This window comes from Bacillus rossius, chromosome 3 (genome assembly GCF_032445375.1).
Source record: "Bacillus rossius redtenbacheri isolate Brsri chromosome 3, Brsri_v3, whole genome shotgun sequence".
Taxonomy (NCBI): domain Eukaryota; kingdom Metazoa; phylum Arthropoda; class Insecta; order Phasmatodea; family Bacillidae; genus Bacillus; species Bacillus rossius.
The window spans coordinates 18889569-18913642 of record NC_086332.1 but is presented as its reverse complement, the minus strand read 5'-3'; the positions used below and the strand labels follow the sequence as shown (position 1 = coordinate 18913642).

General features: G+C 40.6%; 2 protein-coding genes across 3 annotated transcripts in view; one reads left to right on the top strand and one right to left on the bottom strand.

Annotated features, from left to right (window-relative positions):
• The window catches only part of LOC134530311 (protein tiptop), a 554346-nt gene extending 548133 nt beyond the window's left edge, over window positions 1-6213 (bottom strand). Inside the window, exon 1 of the mRNA XM_063365037.1 lies at window positions 5492-6213. Within this exon, the coding sequence (XP_063221107.1) occupies window positions 5492-5531 (40 nt within the window). The 5' untranslated portion in view covers window positions 5532-6213. The remainder of the gene's footprint in view (window positions 1-5491) is intronic.
• A 237-nt stretch (window positions 6214-6450) lies between these two features.
• The window catches only part of LOC134530309 (uncharacterized), a 121581-nt gene continuing 103957 nt past the window's right edge, over window positions 6451-24074 (top strand). For both annotated transcript variants that reach the window (XM_063365034.1, XM_063365033.1), the window contains exon 1: window positions 6451-6707. The gene's annotated coding sequence lies outside the window, so the exon portion shown is untranslated. The remainder of the gene's footprint in view (window positions 6708-24074) is intronic.

Sequence of the window (24074 nt, the reverse complement as noted above, 5' to 3'; positions counted from 1 at the left end):
ATGAAGCACATAACATCTCAGTATCTGTTGAAACTTCGGGAGACAAGGATGAACAATGACTAAATCCCACGAAGCACATTATTCGCCGCCGTGGACCGAAAATGCTCCTTCTAATGACAGTTGACATATTCACGCCAATTACACGCACGTCTTGTAAACATAAGAAAGTGGTCCAAACCAACTATAAAATACAACTACTCCCAGTGGAGGGTTCAAAATGTGGTAGAGGGGGTAGAGGGGAAGTGCTTGTGTTCGGAAACTCATGTTTTTATTTTTTCTCAACACGTGTCTTTTAGGACAAAACGGGAGGGGGGAATTCAGTTTCTAACTTTCTTCCCCCCCCCCCCCCCTAAAAAAAATTACTTTCTGGATCCGCCATTGGTTACTCTATTAAACTTAAGATATAAGACCAACCAATATTATTTAGAATTATATAAATACTGTAATCATAACACGTCACGACAAAGTATAGTAGTGCAATGAAAAAAGTGGTAGACTCTCGTGTATTCCTTTTTACCTATATGTTTCAAACCCAAACCATTTTATTTTACTTTACAGTGCACTAAAAAAATATAATTTATGGAAAGTTCCCTTTATTCTAGAGAAATTTTCTGTAGCTTATTCCATTAATGAGACTAAGGAAGCGTCCTAAACAGCATTTGTTATTTTAGGAATGAGTACGGATAGTGTAGTGCCGGTATTTTCCGTAATTTTATACCATTCCTTCTGTGTATGTATAGTAAATTTTTAATATAAAACAGTTTTTTGTTAGTTGCATAGGCTTTATTTTTTATATAATCTGAAAATAAATAAAAATATTTTGTTACCGTTGCCACCTACCTGATCAGTTATTCAAAACTCACTTACCTTTAACACGTTTTTTTTTTTTTTTCAATGGATTCATTTGACCTGGTTTGTACAGATTTCAGTCAGAGAATTGTGGTGGGAATGTACTCAAGGTTGAAAATAAATGTCATGAAAACTCGGATGACGTTTAGTTTTACAGCAAACGTTCATGGCATGTCCTCTGTTCAACTAACTTATTCCAATCCTCACATTTACTATTTTGATTCAGTTTAGTTAAAAAAAACAAAAAAAAACAAGCATAAAGTGGCATTTTTTTTACTTAAATCTAGTGTGAGATTTAAATATTTCAATCTTGTCAACACAGGATTATCTTTATTAGGTCGTCGCTGCTTTTGTTAATCCACAATGCATCTGTTAGCAAAAATAGAAGCTGATTTATTGAAAATTCCCTGTGAAAATGTAAAGCTATCATTCAGCGGTCTATTAGCAATTATTGTGGTAGTACAATTCCCCCAAACATTCTTCAGGTCAGGTTCTTACGACCATTTTTCTCAGCTCCCTCTTTCCGAATTCTTTCCTACCTCGCGGGAATAGACGTTGCCAACATTCGTAACAACGCTCACACGGATACCTCACGTTCTGCCAACTTTGGAAATGATGCGTGAGCGCATTCGTTCTAATCACTCATGCGCCACAAAGCTAATTGGCCTGTCTCGATCACATGCGTGGTTTTCACAATGCTGACAAGTACCTGCCCACTCCTTCCACAGGACCTTCCCTTGGACTGAGACCTGAACCTCACTTTACCATGCCCAAACAATGGACAAATTAAAACTGTCCAACCATGAAATAACACGCTGCAAAAATAACGCTAACTATCGTGCAAGAATGTCTGAAATTCTCCCCCAACCTGTTCTCGACAGTCAAGAAGCAAGGATGTAACATCTGTCGGCTTCAATGTATTTATCACAAAAAGTTTGTTTTGTTAAATATTATTTAAATTCAAACTGAAAAATAACTTGTCCAAAATCCTCGCGATATTTTCCAACCAATTTCAAATGCACAATGAAGGGATTCGTCTGGCAAAAGTTTTCATGGCAAAGCTAAAGTCATACTGTATTTTTTTTAACATATTGTTATACTCCATGTATTATTATAAATATGGAACTTGCAATTAATTTAGCCGTTTTTTAAAGAAGCTATTCGTTGTATATTTGAAATATTACTGTTACAAAATACTTTCGTTGACATTTTTATCAAGGATTTTTTTTAATTAAACGTTCAAACGTTTCCCCTTGCGTAAGCATGCGTGGGTAGGTCAATATGATAAATAGACTTACTTTTCTGGCATTATACTTCACTGCCCTTTATTCCTTTCTGCCTAAGCCCTCAGAGGCTCTAATGTATTCGCCGTTCCACGTATCAGTAAATAAGGTACATATTCGAATAAAAATTTGAACAAAAGTCTACTTTTTAATATCTGTCAAACTCTCTTATCTTGTAACGGTTTCTTAATAGTATTATATATATATATATGTATTATGTGTTTTCCATATTTGGCCTACAAAAATTTACTTTCATTGGAAATTGTCAGGCCATAAAAATGACAGAAACTAAACAAAGTATAATAAAATTAAACATTCGATAGGTTTTCATCTAGATATATAGTTTATTGCATGATTATTTTATTATATGGTGTCTTGATAATGCACAAAAATGTACACATTAAAATAATGTTTAATAAAATTATATTTGTGCCTTGAGGTAGATAATTCCGTATTTTATCTAAGTCAATTTGAGTTCATTAATTAGTTGACGAAACACGAAAAATTAATACAACAAAAAAAATTCTCTTTACAAATTGGACAGTATTTCACAGAGATATAATAAAATTAAAATTAATTTCGTTACTCGGCCTCATGTTGGTATGCTGAGTACAAAAAACGCCTTCTAGGATTTTGAACCTATGATAAATATGCCACAAAGAAATGTTTTCAAAAGATACGTATATTTGCTTTCGTAACGTCTCGTTTCGACGTCATAAGCAGGCTTATGCCAAAAAACAAGTAAACAAATAAGGACATTCAAAATAACAGAAATACAGCATGTAACATTGCCCGTAAATTACTTATAATATGCTAAAATTTTTGTTAAACACACGCTGTATCCAAACTAAATAATACTCTATCTACCCTGGCTACACGTTAGTCAGAAATATGGAACATGACGTGAACTACAGTGGTGTTTTCAAATTTTTCACAAAACAAAAAAAAAAAAAAAAAAAAAAATATTCTGTTGAAAATTTTACAAAATCATGGTCGCAGTCTTACAAAATATTTGACAACTTTTTTCCAATTAATTCTTTGCAAAATTTTACAATTTCACATAGCTCGTAAATTTCACATTTTGAGAGAAAATATTCATAAAATATCATAGGGAAACGGAGTTAGATACAATAAAGACAGATGACACGACAAAGATTAAAAAAAAATATTGTAAGCTTAAAAATTAGGTGCCAGGTTTGGGTACTAAATGTTTGAAGTTTAGGGTGAAAGAACTTCACACATCCAAAGTTGACTTTTTCTGAAATTCTGTTTTGTATAAATTATTAGGTTAAAGCAAATTATTGCAAACATTAAATGATAAATAATTTTAAAAAAGCTTTCCCAACTTTTTTTAACTAATTTATTTTGTAATCTTTATTTACTTTACAGATTTTTGTAAAAAACATAGTAACTTTTCATTGGATGAAAAATGTGTTTTTGACAATCAAAAATTAACACATTTGAAATTTACAATTAATTTAGTTGTAATTAATTAATTTTCCCTCTCGTGTCTGAGCACATGATAAATATTTAAATAACCACACATATGTATAAGCTAGTTTCTAGACTGCATTTATAGTTCTGCTAAATGATGTTTCAGTTAATTAACATAAATATTCCCTAACGAGCATACCCTTAAAACTCTCAAATGAAGATTTCGAACACAGTTACCAATAGATATTTTTTACACAACTTTTTGAGTTTTAGTGTAATTCCGACAGTGACAATGTCCAGAATTCCGTTTCTGATTAAAAAATAAGACTTGCTTCCTACGAAATATAGGCGTAGTTTAGCGACAGTCATTACTTTTTCTCATTACAGAAACTTAAAAAATAATTTCTGAAGCATATTTCGTGGCTAATTTTCTAATTAAGCTATTCGTTAGGGATGACAACAGCATGAAAATAACTGTCACGCGAGTTTTTCTGACATTATTAGCTAGTAATATACTTATATAATAGGAAACATTTTGGTAAAAATGTTATTCAGTATTATTTAAAAGTCGTACGTACCTCAAGCAACAATCCGTTTATCAGTGCTTAGGAGTAGATAACAGGAAATATTTCTGCTAGAGGGACGAAAAGATAGTTATAAGGTTTTACTCGTATGGTATGTGAAAATATAGTTTTGATGAGTGTACAGGACGAAATTTCAAGTTAATGAAACGCAATAAACAACCAGTCTCAAATAATATTTTTTACTGAAATTTTCCACGAAGACCCGCCGAGTGACACTAGGTATGACATAAAATGATAAATTCTCACGAGAATGTTTCCTGTGATAAGATATGACTACACCAGAAATTCGTCATTGTTTGTGTGGCGTAAACAGACGGAACTCAGTCTGTACCAACTTTCCCAGCAGCATTAAGTGAAAAATTAGAGGAGGGGTGGGGAGATAATATATATTTTTTCTTATTTAGAGATTATATGTGCAATACAACGCGTTTTTTTCTATCTATGTACCTAACTTGGCGAATGAGTTATATCATACGGGAGCTGTGCACTTTTTTTTTTAAATATAAATATTTTAAATCCTGACAATAAACAATGCTGTTTTCACTCAAAACGATAAGTAAGTTTCCGGTGAAACAAAATCATAGGGTATCGAAAAAAACAGAATTTTCAAACGTACAATGACGTAATCCTAGTCAGTGTGCCCCGAAGAACAATAAAATAACTACACTCGCGTATTTTCTAGAGTGATAGGTTACTACTAGTGCTGCTTAATAATGTTAAAAAAACATCGTCATATTCCTAATTCACCTGAATTCTCACATGGAGGATGTGTCAGGGGGCAGAAGTGAGAAGGATACGACCTGACGGCTCTTCCCCTTCCCAACATTCTCCGGCAACACAGTCACACGACAGCCGCTTCCACGTGACACGTCCCGCCGTAGCGCCGAGCGAGGGGACGTCAGCCCAACCAACTACTGCGCAACATTCCACACACCGTTTCTCGAATACGTGTATGACTTTCCCGCCGACGACTCGAAGAGTACTAGCCTACGTTAAGCCAAAATATCACTAAATAAAATAATGCAAAATTACCAGCGCCAAGATCCTTCGGCGAGAGCAAGATAGTGCAGGTGACCGATAAACGCGAGCATCGTGGCTTCCACGGAGGGCGCAGCTCTCGGGCGGGTCAGTGTCGCACGCGCGGGAGAGGGCGGGGCCTGCAGCCAGGGGGAAAGAGAGGGGGCGGACACACGTGCGGCGGCCCTCCGACCGCCCGGCGGCGGGGCTGGGGGCCCGGGGGCCCCGGGGCGCCGGCGGCCGGCGAGCCGCCCCCGACGGGAGGACAACACAGCTGCCATGCAACAACACAACCATCAACTACCGTCTTCCATCCGGACTCACATTTCATCCGCTTCGGGCAGTCCTGTTTCCTCCTGGGCATCGCGCCTCCGACAGACAGCGACAGCACGTCTTCCCGGCGGCTGACGATGGTGGCGGCCGTCGAGACAATCTTGGACACGACGAACACTGCGCTGGACCTCCCGCGCCCCCTCCCGCAGCTAGAACTACCCCTCCCGCAACAGGGAAGAATACCTCGACCGATCCGTTCACACGAGAGCGGTACACCTGCTTCTCATTACTTTTTATTATATTTTTAATTTCCGCGGTCACTTCATTAGACGAAACAAAAACCACACTGCTTCCACGCCGCAAGCACAACCCCTCGAGATGACGTCTTCCCACCCCACACACAGCACATGTTCCCGGCGGAAAACCACAAACAAAAATAAATACGATACTCAGGTAGCACGTCCGGTTCGTTGTTCCGTTCGCTATAGTGCTACTTATTCGTATTCTCTTGTCACATGATCAGAGCACCAGGCGAGGGAACACAGGCTCGGGGCACGCCGCGCGGAGGTAAATCCATTCCCACGCGGGCTCTGGCGGGCAGGTGCGGCGCAGGCGGCTCGGGATGTGCTCGGCTCGAGGGCGCAGCGGCAGCAGAGCGACCCCTCAACTAGGAGGTCAGCCGCGCTCGACAGCCGCTGACGAACTGACTGACAAGCGGGTCCTGCCGCCCCTCCCCCCCTCCGCGCCGCCGGGCGGGCAGGGCAGACAGACAACCGGCGCAATCACCATCAACTCCGTAGTCCGGCACCAACACATGCGCGCACACACGCGCTCGCACTCACTCACACGCGCCCGCCTTTCCCGCCCCTCCGTCGCTCCACTTCCCCTCCGCCCCCCCTCCAACAACCGGCCGCCCCTCCCCTACTTGTTCGCCCCCCCCCCCCCACCGCTGCTGCGCTTCCGCGCGCACTTGTCAACTCCTCGTCACAAACCTCGAAAATCTAAAACGTCTCTCTGTCGGCCACCGTCGGCTACCAAACACTGCCTCAAACCTCATGGGGGTCCCCCTTGGCGAGTGACGTCATGACAGGGTGGGCGGAGTCCGAGCCGGGCGAGCACCTCCCACCGCGGGCTAGGCACCGCCCCCGCCGCTCTTGGGACTTGGAACTTCGAACTTCAGCGTTGTACGGTTGACGGAGAAGCTACGTTTCGAGTGCCGTGAGTGATAAGTGATTTATGCTGGAAACGCCTAGTTTTTAAGTGAAAGGTGAGTGCAAAACGTATTTTTATAGTGTTATCTTCATTATTATGTATAAATATTAGCTTGAAACGATTGGTTAAACTCGTATAGTGTGTAAATGTGTTCGTTGCTAAACATCGGTCGGTTGCACAGGCATCCATCTTAGCACCATACAATTCCAAACCACCCGGACGCGGCAGTCTTTCGAAACAAAGATACTAGGTGAAATACAACAGTATAACGTTGAACTAACATTTCAATAGGTGTATAATTAATCATAGTTGAAAGTGCTACCGTTGTATTTTGTAAAAAGAGCTTGCGTTCAACGCAAAGCGAACGTTTTGCTTGTGCATTTTGTTGCGCCCGTGTGCGAGGCTAGCTCCCGTTATTTACGAGCGAGCCGCGCGCCGCCACCGCTAGATAGCAGCACCTACCGCCGCGCTTCGAGGGCGGGGACTGCGGCCCGGGCTGACGGACGGCGCTAGGAGCGCATTGATTGGCTCAAATTCGGACCGCAAGTTTGGCGGCGCGTCCCTCTCCGTCGTTGGTCGGCCGTCTCCCGCGAATGATTTAAAGGTGACAAGAGGCCTGGCGCGCCATCGCGGCACACTGTTTTTGGCGCGCAAAATGATTCTGGCGCGCGCAACTCCGCGACACAGGCTTCCCACCAAGCACCTGACACGCTTGAAGATACAATACTGATCTTAGATATTTGGTTTCATTTATTACAACAATTTTTAGGAACGTTTAATTTTGATTAAAACTTTGCATTACAATAGTTAGAGACCTTTCTAAAATAAAAATTCAAACTGTTTTGTTTATGCAATTTCTCTTTTATAAAATGTTTTAAACCCTGTGGAATTGTTTTTTTTATGTTTTCACGCTCTAGTTACCTGCATTTTAATCAATTCCACATAGAACCAAATTTTAATTTAGGTAGAGAATAAAACTATTATTTGTAATTCAACTTAAATTAATTTTTAACAATTTTTTTAAGTAGAATAATTTCCGTGATGTTAGGTTTAGCCTAATACGGACAGATTTTTTATAGTTTGGTTTCATAATGTAGTTATTTTAACATATTCATATGCATTCTTATTTAACTTTGTGTAGTCGGTCTGTTACTGCTCAGATAAAGGATTCTTCATGTCAGTATTTCAAAGTAAATTGCCGCTACTGTGAGCCTTTGTCTCCCTTTATTCCGCGTTGAAATTTTTACTTTCCATTGTTGTACTTTATTTATGGACGAACAGTGTCTTCCTTCCTGCTGCATGCGTGCTTTAATTCGCTTCCTTCGCCTCCTAGGCTCTTCTCTGCTCGTTCTAAGTTTTATCTGCTCTGAAAAAAAAAATCTTAGCGGGTAAGAAGCATCACTGTTCTGTATTTACTGTCCCATCGGAGGAAATTTTCTTAAAATGATTTGTTCGTCTCGTTTTTTGCCGTAAACTCTGTAGGTTAATACTAGATAAATATGTACAGGCCTACATGTAGGTCCTGTGTTAAATATATACAGTACCCGTCAATAGTTCAGGACCATTAAAAGTTTTTACAAATATGCTTTTGTCCTCAATTTTTTTAAAAATAAATTTATGCACAATTGTAGCCATCATAACATATTGTTATAAATTTAAATTTTTTGAAATCGATTTATTAGTTTACATTTTAAGACATTTTATTTTTTTTAAAAGAAAAAAAATGGGCACATTTTTTATCTGGAGAAATAGGTTGACACAATATATTTTCTGATATTTTGGGTTATATATTAAAAAATATCCTTTAGTTAGTGTTTTAAAGAAAAAAATAAACAAAGAAGGGAAAACATTGTTTACAGTTTTTAAAAATAATTTTTTAATGAACCTTTGAAGAAAATGCTGCCTTAAATTTGTCATAATTATAAAATATATATGTATTTTCCGTTAAAACGAAGCCAAAAAAATTAAGATTGATTTTTTTAAATATTTTCAAAATTATAAAAAAAAAGCTGTAGGCCTATGCGATTTTTGTCTTCTTTGTTAGTATTTTTCTTTACAATACATATTAAAGGTAATTTAATATATATGCAACACTAATATACAAGAAAATTAATTATATCGCCTACATATTTTTTTTCCTCATAATAAAATGTACCTAAAGTAGGTATAACGTTTCTGGAAACCTATAAAATGCCATAAGTTTTAAATTAATAAACCAAGTTAAATAATTTTAATTTGTAAAAATGTGTGGGGTTGGCTTAAAGGGTGTACAAATATAATACAAACTATTTTATAAAACGTATCTAGAACGTATCTGTACAAATTTTGAAAGGGCCCTTAACTATCTTTAGAAAACCTGTTTCTTTTGAGTAGAACCAAAACCTTAACAAAGTAATAGACGAATAGAGTCTGCCGCATCAGAAGTGGCATGCTGTTATAGGTGTACAAGTTTTAACGTTCACAGTAAAGCAATTTTTGTGCCATTACGAAACAATTTTGGAAACTATAGGTGCCAAAAAAGTAATAACTTCACAAGAAAACTCTTGAAAATCTTATTTAATAGGCATATATTTATTTTGTACATCTCACAGATATCTGATGTAAATTTACAACAACAACAAAAATTTTTGCTAATTAAACCCACGAATTATCTCCGCTAGTTTCCATTTTTTTATGGAAGATAAAATATTATTCTGTGTGGTTGTGGTAGTGATTAACGTCCATTTCAACCTGTGACCAACACATTTTTTGACCTACGTACACGAGACACTAATTCAGTTATACTGCAGCACTAATGGGCTGGCTGTTCCCCTTAATTTCCGTGGGCTAATTCCAGTTCTGTAGTGTGAGCTCTCTGTTCATATCGATGCGTTGCTTGTGAATGTCTAATGAATATGATGTGTGTTACGGAAGCAAAACTATTTCGTAACAATCAAACTGTATTTTATTTAAGTATTTGTATTAAGAACCTATAAATTAATATTATTGCCTTATATTTGATGATACACGTTTTACAAAATATTTAGCGTTTATTTATGTTTTATTTTATTTCAAGACAGGCGACTTATGCAACTACAAGACAGATTTACAGATAAAAGGTGGTAGCTATTATGCTTCGGTAGCAATTTCTTTTTGGATAATTTCTCAGACACTGAATCTCTTTATCACACCTATCCATCGCAATATACAGGATGACTTGCAGATTATTCTACAAACTGATTGGGCGTGTCGGTGGAACCATTTAGAAAATACATACTGAGCAAAAAGGCCCTACGGGTTCAAATTTATATATTTTTTATAGTTTTTTTTTAAGTTTTTACCGAAATTTGACATCTTAAATCCTATAGTTTTTTTTTGTCGCGAAGGAAGCATCAGGGACCAAACGCAAATAAAACGATTAAATCTTAAACACGCATTAAAAAAAAAACTATCGGGGTTTAGAGGTAAAATTTAGTTTACACTTAATAAAAACATTTAGGAAATTTAAAACAAAAAAAAATTGAACTCCTAGGAACTTTTTGTTCGATATGTATTTTCTAAACGGGTCTAGCACCTATACGCCCAGTTTGTCTAACCCTCTACAAATCACCCTGTGTGTGTGTGTGTTTATGTGTTTGTGTGTGTATGCATGCATACTTGGTCAAGAAAGAAAAGAGGAGCGGCTATGTTGTAAATAGTAAATAATTAGCAGTAAATAATTATCCATATTTAAGACGTATTTTTTTCCTGCGTAGATCTACAATAGGCTAAATTATATATTAATTTTTACTAAACAATAGCAATATGAACCAGCTACAAAGTCATCACTTTAAGAATGCTTTTTGAAGGTATCCTAATAAGTAGAACTATGCCATGGATTATAGAATAATTTTTTTTAAATTTTTTTTTTCAGATAGGCGCCTCTCTCTACCTTTCTTGTTTTACTGGCTCCGATTTACAAACGGGACAACCGGGCATTTGCCCAGAGCGCCAGTTTTTCGAGGGACGGGAGAATTTAGGTGCGGAAAAATTACAGTGGAAAAAAAATTGATGGTCGAGGAAGTAATTTTACTAAAGTTCGGTAATGATTTGAATTACAAAAACACATGTCAGATCATACTTACAATTTAAAGCACAACAGAAATACGTGCAATATCCCCGCGCTTGCTGTTGCAGGTTGATTGATCTCATTTGTTAGGTGATTCGGGTAGGGCGCTGTTTTAAAACTGATAATAAATAAGCTTGAATTTGGAAAATTTTATGATGTTTGGTGGGAACTGGAAATGGACGGGAGTGTCTGCCCAGATCATTTGGTGAATTTTATAAGCAGCCCAATGCTAATTTTGTCAGATAATACATTCTTACCGTGCCTAGTATTTTTTTTTGTTGGTTTGTGAAAACACAATTTTAAAAAAAGTTTTAAAATTAAACGTCTTTCAAAACATAAATATTGTAGTGAATCATGTTAACTATTACAATACATTTTTACTATCTTTGAGAGATCTTTAAATTTTAATAGGTAGTAAAATATTTAAAATCGAGCATTATTGAACCGATATAATTGACATTACAATTTTTAATAATAATGTGTAATTGAAAATATATTAACTGCGGTAGTAAATTTTCTTTATTATTTAGCAAATGGTTTGTTGTCTCTGTGTACAAACACAGTAACAAGCAAATTGTGAATTTTATTTTTAGCATAATTATGCAAACTATAAAAAAAAATTTGGTTGAAAATAAAATGGCTACTAACTGCTTTACAGTATTCACAAATTGATGTGAGGTGTTCAAATGTAGATAAAACTTCAGTGTGACATCTTAAATAATTATAATAATTCCTGCTACAATAATTTTTATTACGAAGGTTTTGAGCAACTACGCAAAGATTTTGTAATATTTTTAGAATACTGGGGACAGTCAGCACAATTAATTTGACTGTAAAACCCTTTACTTATTACTCGAAATTATGCTTTAATTTTTTATGATTAGATCTTTATGGGCATGTTCACTCGAACTTGTGTAGCTGTTTCAAGTATAGTTCATTTTACGCTTGCCGCAAATGGACATTTCGTTTTGGTTTAAGGTTTGGAAGGAATTTACCTCCCCCCCCCCCTTTTTTTTGTTTCATTAATTTTTGGCATTTTTGTACTCTTGTTTGCCGAGCCTGCCTAAGAAGGTTAATGTTAGGCAGTAAACACAATAAATATTTAAACGCACTAGTAATGAAATATAAACGTCTTGCCGCATTAAAACTCGGTCATATCAACACTATGAAATCTTATTACTCCTTAACAAAGCGACAGCTTCATGCGACATACTATTATGATGATCTTATCGGCGAATAAGGTATTAAATATTGAGGCCACGAGCATTTTACTGCCCAGACTTCGTGCACGGTATACATATATCATTAGTTTATGATTCAGGCTCCTCTATAAACACTTTCAATATAAACAGTTTAAAAAACTGGGCTGTAAATTAGGAATAAAAGAACACGATCAAGAAAAGAATTTCCTCGATTGATTGTAGCTACAATGCAATGAGATATAGCATGATTGCAAGATTTTTGTTTTGCTTTCAATTACGTAAGATTTTCTCTTTGTTTGACGCATGCCTACACAAGTCACAGGACTCACTGAAATGCTGTTTATAAAATCATCGGACAACAATCGAAGCGTCCTTGACATTCCCTCCCAGGACCCCCTCTCCCCTCCTTCCTCATTTGGGGTCGCGCTGGCAAAAAGGGTGGGGGGGGGGGGGGGGGGTTACACCTTTCATCTCATTGCATGTTATTTACGTGCTTGTGGAGATCTGGATTAACGTCGTTCTCATGAAATTAAAATAAAATTCCCTGCGTTGATTTCAGCATAATAAGTTGTATAAGTCCCGTAAATAACAGAATATTTTCATTTTTAAGTAATTGCTACTGGCTCCCTACTTCGGGAGATACTATGTATTAATTTCTAACTAAAAAAAAAAAAAAAAAAAAAAAACACGGTAGCGAGTCATTCAGTACTCGGCAACGAACAAATTCACGTGTTCTTATGTTACACGAAACTCGGGCACGAAAATTTATGTAGAATTATTCTTTAAAATAATGCCGAGCGTGATAAATATGTACACAAATTGTGTTTTCACCTACATTTACTGACGCGAATCATTCGTAGATTTCCGCACCCGGCGCTGGAAAATGGCGCTGGAACAGCTGCGTCGACTATCGAATCATTCGATTTGCGTAGTAAAATTTTAAACTATATAATAAAACGGCTCCTATAAAAGCAAAAAAAAAAAACTTCAAAAGATATCAAACCCCGGCTTGAGACCTGGTTTTCGACGAGGTATTTTACTAAACCATAGTTCAAATTTTAAAAATTCGTTAAACAGTTAATACCATAAAGTTTGTCTTTGTTCGCGCCATTCGCCAGAGATGACAGAACCGTGGTTACATATTTCTTTTCAATACGACTTCCGTTCCATTTATGAAAATACTCCTACCAAATGCCGTATACCCAGAGCTAAGATGTTGCACGTCAAAATAACCTAAGGATTTTCAGAAATGAATAAAATGGCCTCGTGGTGGAATGAAGAAGGTAGGTCCGTGGAGTAGGTTTGAAGAGCAACATCTTATCCAGCCGATATACGCGAGGCGTAACGGCTTCCAGAGCGAGTACGGAGCACTACCGTGTACCCACAACCCCTCCTGCACTAAGGACTGCGTCAAGGGCGAGTTTTGGTGGGAGGGGGAGGGGGGGTTGACACCAATAAATTCGCGCGTCAGCGCGCTGAATGGGCCGCATTTACCCGTCGCTTGTCCCGGCGTCGCCCGTGTAATGATTTATTTACAGACGGGCACCCCTCCGTCAATGGGTCCCCGGCCGGGCAGCTGTCCTGCCGGCGTGTCGCGCCTGCTTCCAGCGCGCAAGGCGACATCTGCCTGTCGCGGGCGCATCTCCCCCGTGTCTGCGTCTCCGACACCACAGTGGCCGCGCCACTCGCCGGGAGTCCGACCTCAACTTCCCGTCGGGTCGTTACCACAACGCCGAAGTACCATAACGCCGAATGCCAAAATTGACCACAACGCCGACAGCTAGAAAACTGCTGTGTACCACAACGCCGAAATAACAACTGAATGAATTTGTGTGTTTCTTAAATGTACCTCAACGCCTAAATACCACAATCAAACCTAACCTAACCTAACCTAACCTAACTTAGCCTAGACTAACCTAACCTAACCTAGTCTAACCTAACCGAGAGTGACATAACCTAACCTTTGTGGCAGTCCCGCAATGACATTTTTCGGCGTTAGTGTATTTCGGCGTTGTGGTGCGTCCCCCTTCCCGTTCCCTCCCGACCACACCACGTCACTTCTCGTCACCTCTCGTCGTCTCCAATAGCATCGGTGATGACAATGCCAGTAACCGGCGAAAACCTGACTGCATTCTTTAAATGTTCTTTTCATCAAAACAAAACATTAATATCCGTTTTAAAAGTTATTATTGGCACGGTTTAGTTTATTTGCAGTCACTTTCTTAAACCATAATAAGGCGACAACCACTCCTCTCTAGCCAATGGAAATTTAGACATTATTATTTACTCCTCTTTCGCTATCCCACCCCGCCCCCCCCCCCCCTTTCCCAAAAAAGAATTCAATCTGTATCCACCACTGGTCAGTCATTTCATACAGTCAATTCAATACGCACAACCTTTGCTAAGCCCAGAAATTTTTCTTTTTTTAAAACTACTTACTTTCATAGTAATTAATTTTGATAGCAGTTTTATCTGAGTGGCGACAGTGGGGGTGGACTGTAGAGGCGTGGGCCAGCGGGTGGCAGCTCTGCAAGGGCCGTGCGCGGACGGGGAAGCCTACAAATCACATAGTTTCGGTTCCCTGCAAGAATTTCCGAAGATTTCCGAAGTTTTGCGTTTTGGTATTAACGCCACTTCAGCCGCTAAATCAGAAGTTTCCAATGAAAACAAGCATGTTGTGACTGACCTAACCTAACCTAACCGTTCGATTTTTTTTAATTTCAATTTTTGAGATAAATCCGAAGTTGCACGAACGTGGCAGGGAACCGAAACCACGTGAGTTGTAGGCTACCGGCGCGGATGTTTTATCTCGTCGCCAGCGCCTCGCTGCGTCCGGCCTCGCAACTCTGGGTTCGAGAGGCTTCCAACAAGTGTCACACCATCTTTAAAATTTTCGTGGGGATATGCCATTGATGGTTCACTCAGAATATCATGTTTTGTGAACCAGCAATAACTTGCGTTCGTGAAATTGTTTTAAAATCAGTCTTCCCCAGTGCAAGATAAAATTTTAAAGAAGGTGTCAACAACAAAATGATGTGCCAGTGCATTCCGATTATTCCAGGAACTCAAATTGTATTCTCGCTAGACGTTTTCTTTCACCAAGTCAAGAAGGAGTAATTAATTTAAGTTAGATTTAATTCGCCCAAGGTGTAAGGCAGGCAATGTTGAGTTGGATTTTGTTTTGCAATTGTTGACAGGAAAGAGTGCTAGGAGCCTATTCAAAATTGCCCAGTTTAGCCGGGAACACTACTGTTTGACCCTCCCCTTGGCTGATGTTTGAACAACTGCAGTCAGACGCTCTCTCTTTAGACGGGACACCAGCCCGATGACTCTGTAAACTACGTGGAATGATTTTCACTCACAAAAATAAGCATATGAAGGACAACGGCAGTAAAACGAACGTAATAGTTTTGCTAGGTAGCATAAACCAAAATTCATTACCATCATCAGAATTATCTATATACAGAATGTAGACCACTGAATACAGAATGGATCTATATAGCGATTATTTGCGGCTCACTGGTCCATCACTGGCTGACGATTTTCTAACAATTGTTAACTAACCAGCTGATGTAGACAGTGAAACGTGGTTTTGTTTACAGACGGTACTGCAGCAGACATACTTTTTCTAAGTTATCAATTAAATTGAATCGTAGTAATTTTATGCAGTACACAGAAGCCTCTTTTAGAATATTGGTATATTATATATTGAATATTTTATATATCACAAGATTCTAAAGTACGTAAATAAAACAACAACAATGCAATAGCCTTTGCTAGGAAAAGAAGAAAGCATCAACATGTTTGACTAATTACCAACATAGGGATTAACATGCAGGCTCATTGTTAACGGCACAGCCCCGCTTCATGACTTTTAATATTATGAAACTAACTCAGCTGTGGCTGCACATTTGTTTAAGTTGCTGTATTTTAAGACGGCTATTCCCTGGTGAGGTCTGGAGTAGGTAACATCAACACGACCTCTCTGGAGCCACAGGGAAATAGATGGATACGCCATTTCAACCTGACTAGAAGGTGTTTGAGGAGGAGCTACGATGAGAGGCTGAGGCGATCCATCCCAGCATCATTGCCACATCCCACCTCCCTCTTCCCTTAGCCATTCGACCAACCTGTGGTTCACTCAAAGGAATCCCCACCCTACAAGTATCACAAGGCGCTTAATCAAGTCTATCACATCTCTGGTACTCCTCAGACAACCCAGAGATCCTGTGGTCAGGCTGAAATGCATCCAACCTCTACTAGCTTTCCAAGGCTATAGTATTAATGTTACGTATAACAATACAATGCGAGGGTATGACTTCCACTCCAGTGCCTTGTCAACACACAGCAAACTAAACCTAGACAAGCTACATATTATCGACAGCCGATGTTGGCAACTACCATCAAGCTTCCTATAGTCATGAGCTCATCTCGCCCGAGCATCAGTTGTCCGTGCCATGTTAAGTATCCAGCACTGAAGCGACAGTGAACAGTTCCTTGATTACGGTAGTGAGGGATCTATACTCGCCCCCGCACAGACTCTGTGGGCCAAATGCTGGTAGTTTACTCACCTTGGTGGCAGTCCCCTCTCTAATCGCGCCCGTCGCTCACTGCTCCCTTACTCGCTTCCCGAGCCCACTGGAGCAGGGACGGCTACTCGCTCCACCAGCGCCCGTGGTGGACTCCGGGACCTTCTGGAACTCGTCGTTGGGGAAGCAGCACGGACTCGCTGCCGGACTCGCTCCGACGCTCGTCGCTCGCCCATCCACTCGCTCCCTGGACTGCGGCCTCCACCTACCAGCCTCGACTCCGGGACTCCGTCGGCGCGCGGCTCGCTCCTCCCGGACGAGTAACGTGCGTAAACTCGGGCCTTTCTCCCGTAGGTTCACTCGCTCACTACTCGCTGTTCCTCCAGGGGACAGCTGGCAGAGGTTGGATAGGCCTCCACCGGACCGCGGGTTCACTGGGTGATTGAGGGGTCCCAGTGAGATGTTGGAGAACTGGGTAGGCGCCAGCAATGCTGCCGTTTTTGAGCTTAGGGATGCAGCCACTTGTCTGGTTAGCTGATTGAGGCAGGGGGGTTGCGGTGGTGTCTATGCTGGGATGGGTAGCCTCAGCCCCTGGGCATAGCTGGACCTCTAACACATTCCCGGTTTGCGCCCGTGGGGGCCCCAGGCTGGTAAGGCCTTACGGCTAAGAGGGCTGGGTTATCAAACAAAAATACCTTTATGGTGTTCTTTCAGGAGACCCTCGCCTGGTCTAGCAATCTTACAACGTCAGGTCTGGGTATCAGACAGAGGCCGAGCGCTGCGAACACCGGCAACGAGACAGCGCTCTGCAGAGGTCACGTCCAGTGTTAACTCGTTGGTTCGACGCGGACGTATCTTGAAGTCTGCGTTATTGTGCTTGCTCACATCGTGTATATATACCTGCGCGGCAGGTCTGACGTCACACGGCGAATACTTCGGCCCAACTGCCACACGGGCTATAACTTACATTACCCGAAGGTTACACTAGGCGGACTCCTTCGCCTACCGAGGCTTACCATGCTTCCAAGGCCGCCACGTAAATTTGGCGTACGCCCCGTTACAAACAATGCAATAGTCGTTTAGGAAAATTTCACCAAAAAGTACCGAAATTTTACCTCAAGAGGTGAGAAACGGCGACGGGCGTGGTTTTCCCAGATCTCAAGTTAATAGTAACCTTCCTCTCGTCGCGAAGGTAAGTGTGCAATATTTCATCGAGATCAGAGTTTAACTGTAGATTTGTATAAGAAATAAAGAAACAAACAAAGAAACTGAAACTCTTTTTTTCTTGTATAGGCTACGCGAAGTGTCACCGGCCATGGCCACTGAATATCTCCCATAGCTCATACGGATTGCCTGACGTAGGTAGCAAATGGTAGCTTTTATCATTTTCCACGTGGATACAAAGAAGGAGTGAAATTAAATCTACAATTTAATTGATAAATTTACTTTTATTTGCACTCATTAATTCAAATATGTTTATTACTTTAACGAAGAGATTATTTTAACTATAACTTTTATACATGTTTGCTATTTAACTTCTTCCAATCTGTGTTATTCTGTTAAGGATAGGACGATGATAGGAAAAGTAGGAAACGAATGGGTGTGTTTCAAGTTTAATGTGCCTCGAAAAAGTGAAACCGATGGTTGTTCCAATCGAGTGGAAGAGATAGATGCGGCGCAAGCGTACAATGTGCGTAACGGGACACTTTTTCGTGTGTGCAGCCGGCGTTCATCGATTTATTAGACGTTGTCACGTCAAAAAATCCAACATGGTGGTCGAAGCTTCAGTTTCGGAAGCCGCCCCAGATGCCGCGTCCTTTCTACGCGCGGGTTTTTTCGTCGGCAACATGGCCTTGTGTGGTTTAAGCGGCGAGTCTGTCATCTAACGGCTAAAAGTAAAAAAAAAAAAAAATATATTACAAGCGTTATTTATAACGCAATACCTTTTAAGAAAATTGTGTCGGTTTTTTAAAGAGTGGTTTCTTCTAAAGTTTAGGATACTTTTTGACAACGACATGCATAGTCAAGATAGAGATTTATTTACGAATCATCTTAAAGGATTTTTTTACAACCTTTTAAATTATTTTACAGGTAAATTTTACAAATCACACGCGTAGCGTACAGGCTCATGTAATAAATTTTTATGTCACTATGATCTATGATAGAGATTAAGCGTCATTCACTAATAATTCTCGTGTGAGATTGAGTAGAGATAATATAACCAAGGGCGTACCAGTTAAAAAAAATGGGGAAGAGGAAGGTCTATGGAGCCATTCAATAATAAAAAATAACAAACGGAAAAATATTTTTTTTTTTTAAAATATTTTTAACAGGTTTGTAAGGACTAGTTATATATTTTCTCCAACTACACAGCTTTGATGATTGTTTTCTTTATTCAGTTTTACACTCACATGCACCGCCTTCTCTTATCCCCTGGATACGCCCTTAGAAAATACTTATAAATAATTCATGTAAGTAATTCATTACTTCAGATTATCTTTATAGGTGTGACTTTTAAAAGAACAAACGAGATAATATATTTATTGGGCCAGTTTTTTTCCACAAAACTCTTTTAAATTAAGGAATGGGGAAATTTATAAAAAAAATATCAAGATGGAGAGTTCCTATACACCCTAATAAACGTTCTTATACCTACACTGAGGGGAAAAAAGCACAGAAAGGAGAAATAACAGTTCTGTAATGTTTTCACAAGTTAGAAGTAATTCCACCACGGTACCAGCAGCTAAATCATTCTTGTGCAAGGCATTATAAAACACAGTTCTTCACAGCTTTATGCATTACACGAATAGTTCATATGGTACCTCAAACCCAGCATGTTTTTACGCCTAGCTTTAGGGCTGAACTTCTCGTCACCATCAGGTTAGTACCTATATTGGGTCATTGTCACCAGATAAGGGATGATGATATGGGTGGGGTATGAAAAGTCGCACATAGCGTAAGAGACCAGTACCCACCACTTACGCACAAAGTGTGCATTTGTGTGTTAAAGTGTGTAACTTATTTATAAACAAAAGGGAATAAATAGCCTAAATAAAAACCCACTGGCTGACGGCATCGTCCGTGTGTGACTCCGCCGGTGCAGGAGGTGCGTGATCCGACCACTCAACTCGCCGGGGAGGTCGGTTCCTCGGCGAGACGCGGTCGGACGGGAGTCGCCTGGAGGAACCCGCGCTTCGCCCCGCGCGGACTGCGATCGGGTGAATGATAGCCGGCCGCCGTGTTCCCGTCGCCCCAGCGCCCGCGCTGTCACGCCGCCAAGACGCATGGCTGTCACGGAAAATAAAAACTCCTTACACGGCTCCAAATTTACGACTTCTTTTCTTCCCTTTATCTGCGGCACGGAGTCACCGGGTCGCCGGTTGAGTGAGGGGGGGGGGGGGGGGTTGGGTGGAAGGGGGCAACCCCCCCCCCCTCCTTGTGCGTGTGACACAGTGGCGTGCGCTTTTGAAAGGTAACTTCCAGGGGAGTCGTGTTTTCCAACCCCCCCTCCCCGTCGACCCCCTAGTCCAGAACAGCCGCCTGGATCTCCGGCTAGACAAGATCTCCGCAGGCCTCGTTCGCGCCGCGCGGCGCACAAATCATTTTCCAGGAGACAATCGCGCATCGACATTCGCACGGGGTGTTGTGTTCTCTCCCCCCCCTCCCCTTCCTCCCCACGAAACTCGGAGGTCACCGCGCCATTGTCGCAAGCCGCATGCAAAATTTGCCTCCTTTTACAAGGTTTGCCGTGCTCTTTTTCCCACCGCAAGTGGACTGCCCGCTCCGCCGTGCGCCTGGTTGACCGTCTCGTGTCGCATTATCCACGCCGGTGGACCGGCCTGTTGTGGACCGACAGCGCGATGATAGTGCTCATGGGATCTCACACTGGTTCACACCGATGTGTAGTAGCACTTAACATTCTTAAGACTTCTGTTCATAATCGTGGATGATATACGGTGTTTTCTAAAGGTAAATACCTTAGTAGGCATAGTATGGAATTAATCATAAGTTGTTCAATGCTGAATGCATTGAATTGAAAACATTCTGAATATTTTCGTTGCATGGAAAATGAGTAAATGTTTATGTCATTTATTTAGAGATATTGGAAACCATATAGTTCCAGAAATTTCTAGAATGTTACACAAGAAATAGGTACTTCGAATTCCACCTACGCCTGTAGATTGTGCCGAAAGGATTTTTTTTAGTGTGCTGTTTTATATATATAATGTACATACACGGTCGGTCATTGACCCAATCCACTTTCCACACTCCGACTCCAGTGCCAGAAACTCCATTCATACACGACTTTCGCAATTAAAAATATATTATTTTATCGCATAAATTACTTTGTGTATCGAACAAAGAGTTATTATGTGTTAATATTTACATAAAGTGTACAGCTGCTCTAAACACTCCGAAGAACGAGAAAAATTATGCGCTCGAGCCAAATTAATGTCGCCACCTTCGCACACCACATGTAACGACCGAAAGAATTCTCCGCGACTCCTTTGTTTTATAATTTTTAATGCCACTTACATAGTCGTGTTTTCCTAACGAGGCTTGCGTTCCAAATGAAACTTGTAGATATGTTGTTGAATTTTCAATACCTACTACTTGCAACTGTTGTAAACTTCTTTTTTTTGAAAAAATATAAGTTAATATCTAGGCCTGAATATGTTGCCGAACCAGCTTCATAAAAAGAACTAAGTGCAAAATAACGGGGATCATGAAAAAGCGAACACTCGGTTGTTGTAACGGTATTCAACACCTGGGATCAAGGTAACTCCGTGATGGATCCTGCTGTAGCGGTCACCAACCTATGCTTTTTATTGATCCCGATAAACAGCTATAACTTGTGGTTGCGGGATATTTTGTAGCACACACTACCAGAATATTTATGGTCACTCAGTCATAAGGCAACTCGCGAATCGGAGGAATTTATCCCCCCTGTTCCTTCCTCCGGTACCGCTAGAAATCCTGCAAATTATTCAGAAACCATTACCAGCGACCGGTTTTTTATTTAATAGCTCGTCGACTCGAATTTCGTGATGGGCGGCCCTCGGGCGTCGCCTGTTTGGGGAACTTTCGCCAGGACACCTAACGGGAGCTTCGGAAGCTAGTTAGCTGTGTAGCAAAGCAGTTGGCTGAGGAATAGCGCTACCAACAAGATCCGGCTTTGGCAGGGAGGTGGAAATACCATTTATTGGCACTGCTTGTATAGCTACGCTGTTACTAATACCTACGCTGTAAAAAAAATTGGTTGTCTGTAAAGTCGGTTTACGGACGATAGTTTAACGTGACAACGTCATAACAAAACATTCATGAAATGATTGCATACTTTTATGAATACAATTGAATCATTTTTATTTTAATAATAAAAGAATAAATACCTACTTGAAATTATACTAGTAATCAGATTTTTAAAATGCAAGAATAATTAACCTTTATTGCCGAAATTGTTGTTGTAATAAGCAATGAAAACCACATTAACTTTTCACTTCACTTTATAAACAGTCGACGAAACAGTTCACGTGTAGATGTAAGTTGTGTGCTGCCGCTGTATTTCTTCACCTCGGACGCATATGCCAATCGAGTGGAAGAGAGATAGATGCGGCGCAAGCGTACAATGAGCGTAACGGGACACAGCGAAACGGAACAATGAGCGTAACGGGACACAGCGTTACGGAACAATGTGCGTAACGGGACACTTTTTCGTGCGTGCAGCCGGCGTTCATCGATTTATTAGACGTTGTCACGTCAAGAATGGTGTACCAGGGACGCTAGTGTCACCTGCTTCAGTTCCAGCTGTTACAGCTTACATTAAAGTAATTGTTGCTGTAATTTGACTACAAAAATAAAGGAGAAATTTAGCACTGACAAATTATTAATTTTACATGATCAAACGTGTTAAGTAAAAACTACGTTGAAACTGCATTTTCACCGAAAGTCTAAGTAAAAATACAAAATATAATATGTATGTATTTATTTTATACATACCATTTAATTTTTTTAATTTCACAGCTCAATTTGTGTAAAAACTCACTTTCGATGTTTTTAAAATTATAATTATTTGTACCTCTATTTTAGAGTCTTGTCTACCTCGCGTACAAAATTACACACAAAGAAAGCTGCTTTCGTAACTTACCTATTATTACATGTTAAAAATACACCCACTTCGGAGTAGAAAATCGCATGATTTTTTTACAGTGTATGAAAACACGTAACTAGTCTCACGGTAACGAATTTTTAACTAATTCCGCTGATGAATGACGCCTTATTTTTCACGTCGCGTCGGAGAGCGGCCACTGCAGTTGCGAGCCATATGTTCGGGAGAGTGGCGAGGAAACATAGTGAAGCTGCGGCCACTCAGGGCGCTATGCTCGCTATGTTCGCTATGTTCGCTATGTTCGCTACGCGAGTAAAATATAGCCAGCCGCATCTCAGGTGCCACTGGCCACGCCAAGCTGTGTTCACTATGTTCGCTATGCTGGTGACGTCGTGTTTGGTTCTCGGCTATTTCTAACACGTCGCAGACTTCGTGCATGCGCAGATAAACAAAACAAAAAAAAACACATGTTTTTGCGCGGAATTATGCCGTAATTCTTGTGTTTGCTTTCTATGTAGTTTAATTTCTCTCAGTATTGTGCTTTAAATAGTCAAGTCGACCGAAAAGTTAATTGAAAGATTACGAAAATATCCATTTTTATGGAATAAATCGATGGAATAATATAGAAGGCAGGATATGCAGGACAATGCCTGGGATTTGATTCCAAGGAGATGCTATCAGGCTTAGTTGAATTTAGCGTGAAATAATCCATAAATTTGGTTTCGTCTTCTATAGCAACTGCTTCATCAAATGAGATTCTTAAATTTATTTGGTTTTTATAGTAAATTCGTGAACCCATTACTTTTTTTCACACACTGTGAGAGCCAGCAGAATATTATCATCGTCGGAATCATCACTCGAATCCCACGGCATGCGTCTCTCCGACATCGCGAACTAGACTATCCTGTCTGGCCGCCTGGCGCAGCGAACATGGCGAACATCGGGAATATAGCGTCTTTCCAGTTCGTATCACAAGAAATACTATAAGGTTAAGCAAGTGCGTAAAATGGTAGTTTATTAACATATCAGAGAGGTTCGTTCAGCTGACAAATAATCATCTGTAAGATCATTTTCTAACACTTATGTTATTCTGTTGCGGGTACCTTCATACCTGTTTGCTGAAGAGATTCTCCGCCCCTGCGACCCCCGGTGACGCAGCCCGTTCGACACGGCGTGGACGCGCGAGTTTTTTTTTGACGCGAGCGGACTTTGGTCGTGAAGCATCGGAGCCGCTCGGCCACGATCGGCAGAGAGGCGACGTGGCCGGAAGTAGCGGAAGTGCGCCATTTTGTCTGGGAGTGTCTAGAATTTTCGATTATAGTCTGGGCAGGAGATTTTTGCGTATAAAAAGGGCTGCCCGAGCTTGCAGCGTGGACTGAGTGAGGGGAGCCAGCGAGGAGGGGGGGGGGGGTTGTCCCTTGTCTATTGTCGACGTGCGACCGCACGAGCATAGCCGCCGAGAGTCTACACCGTCAACCAGAACCGCTGTCGCCGCCGC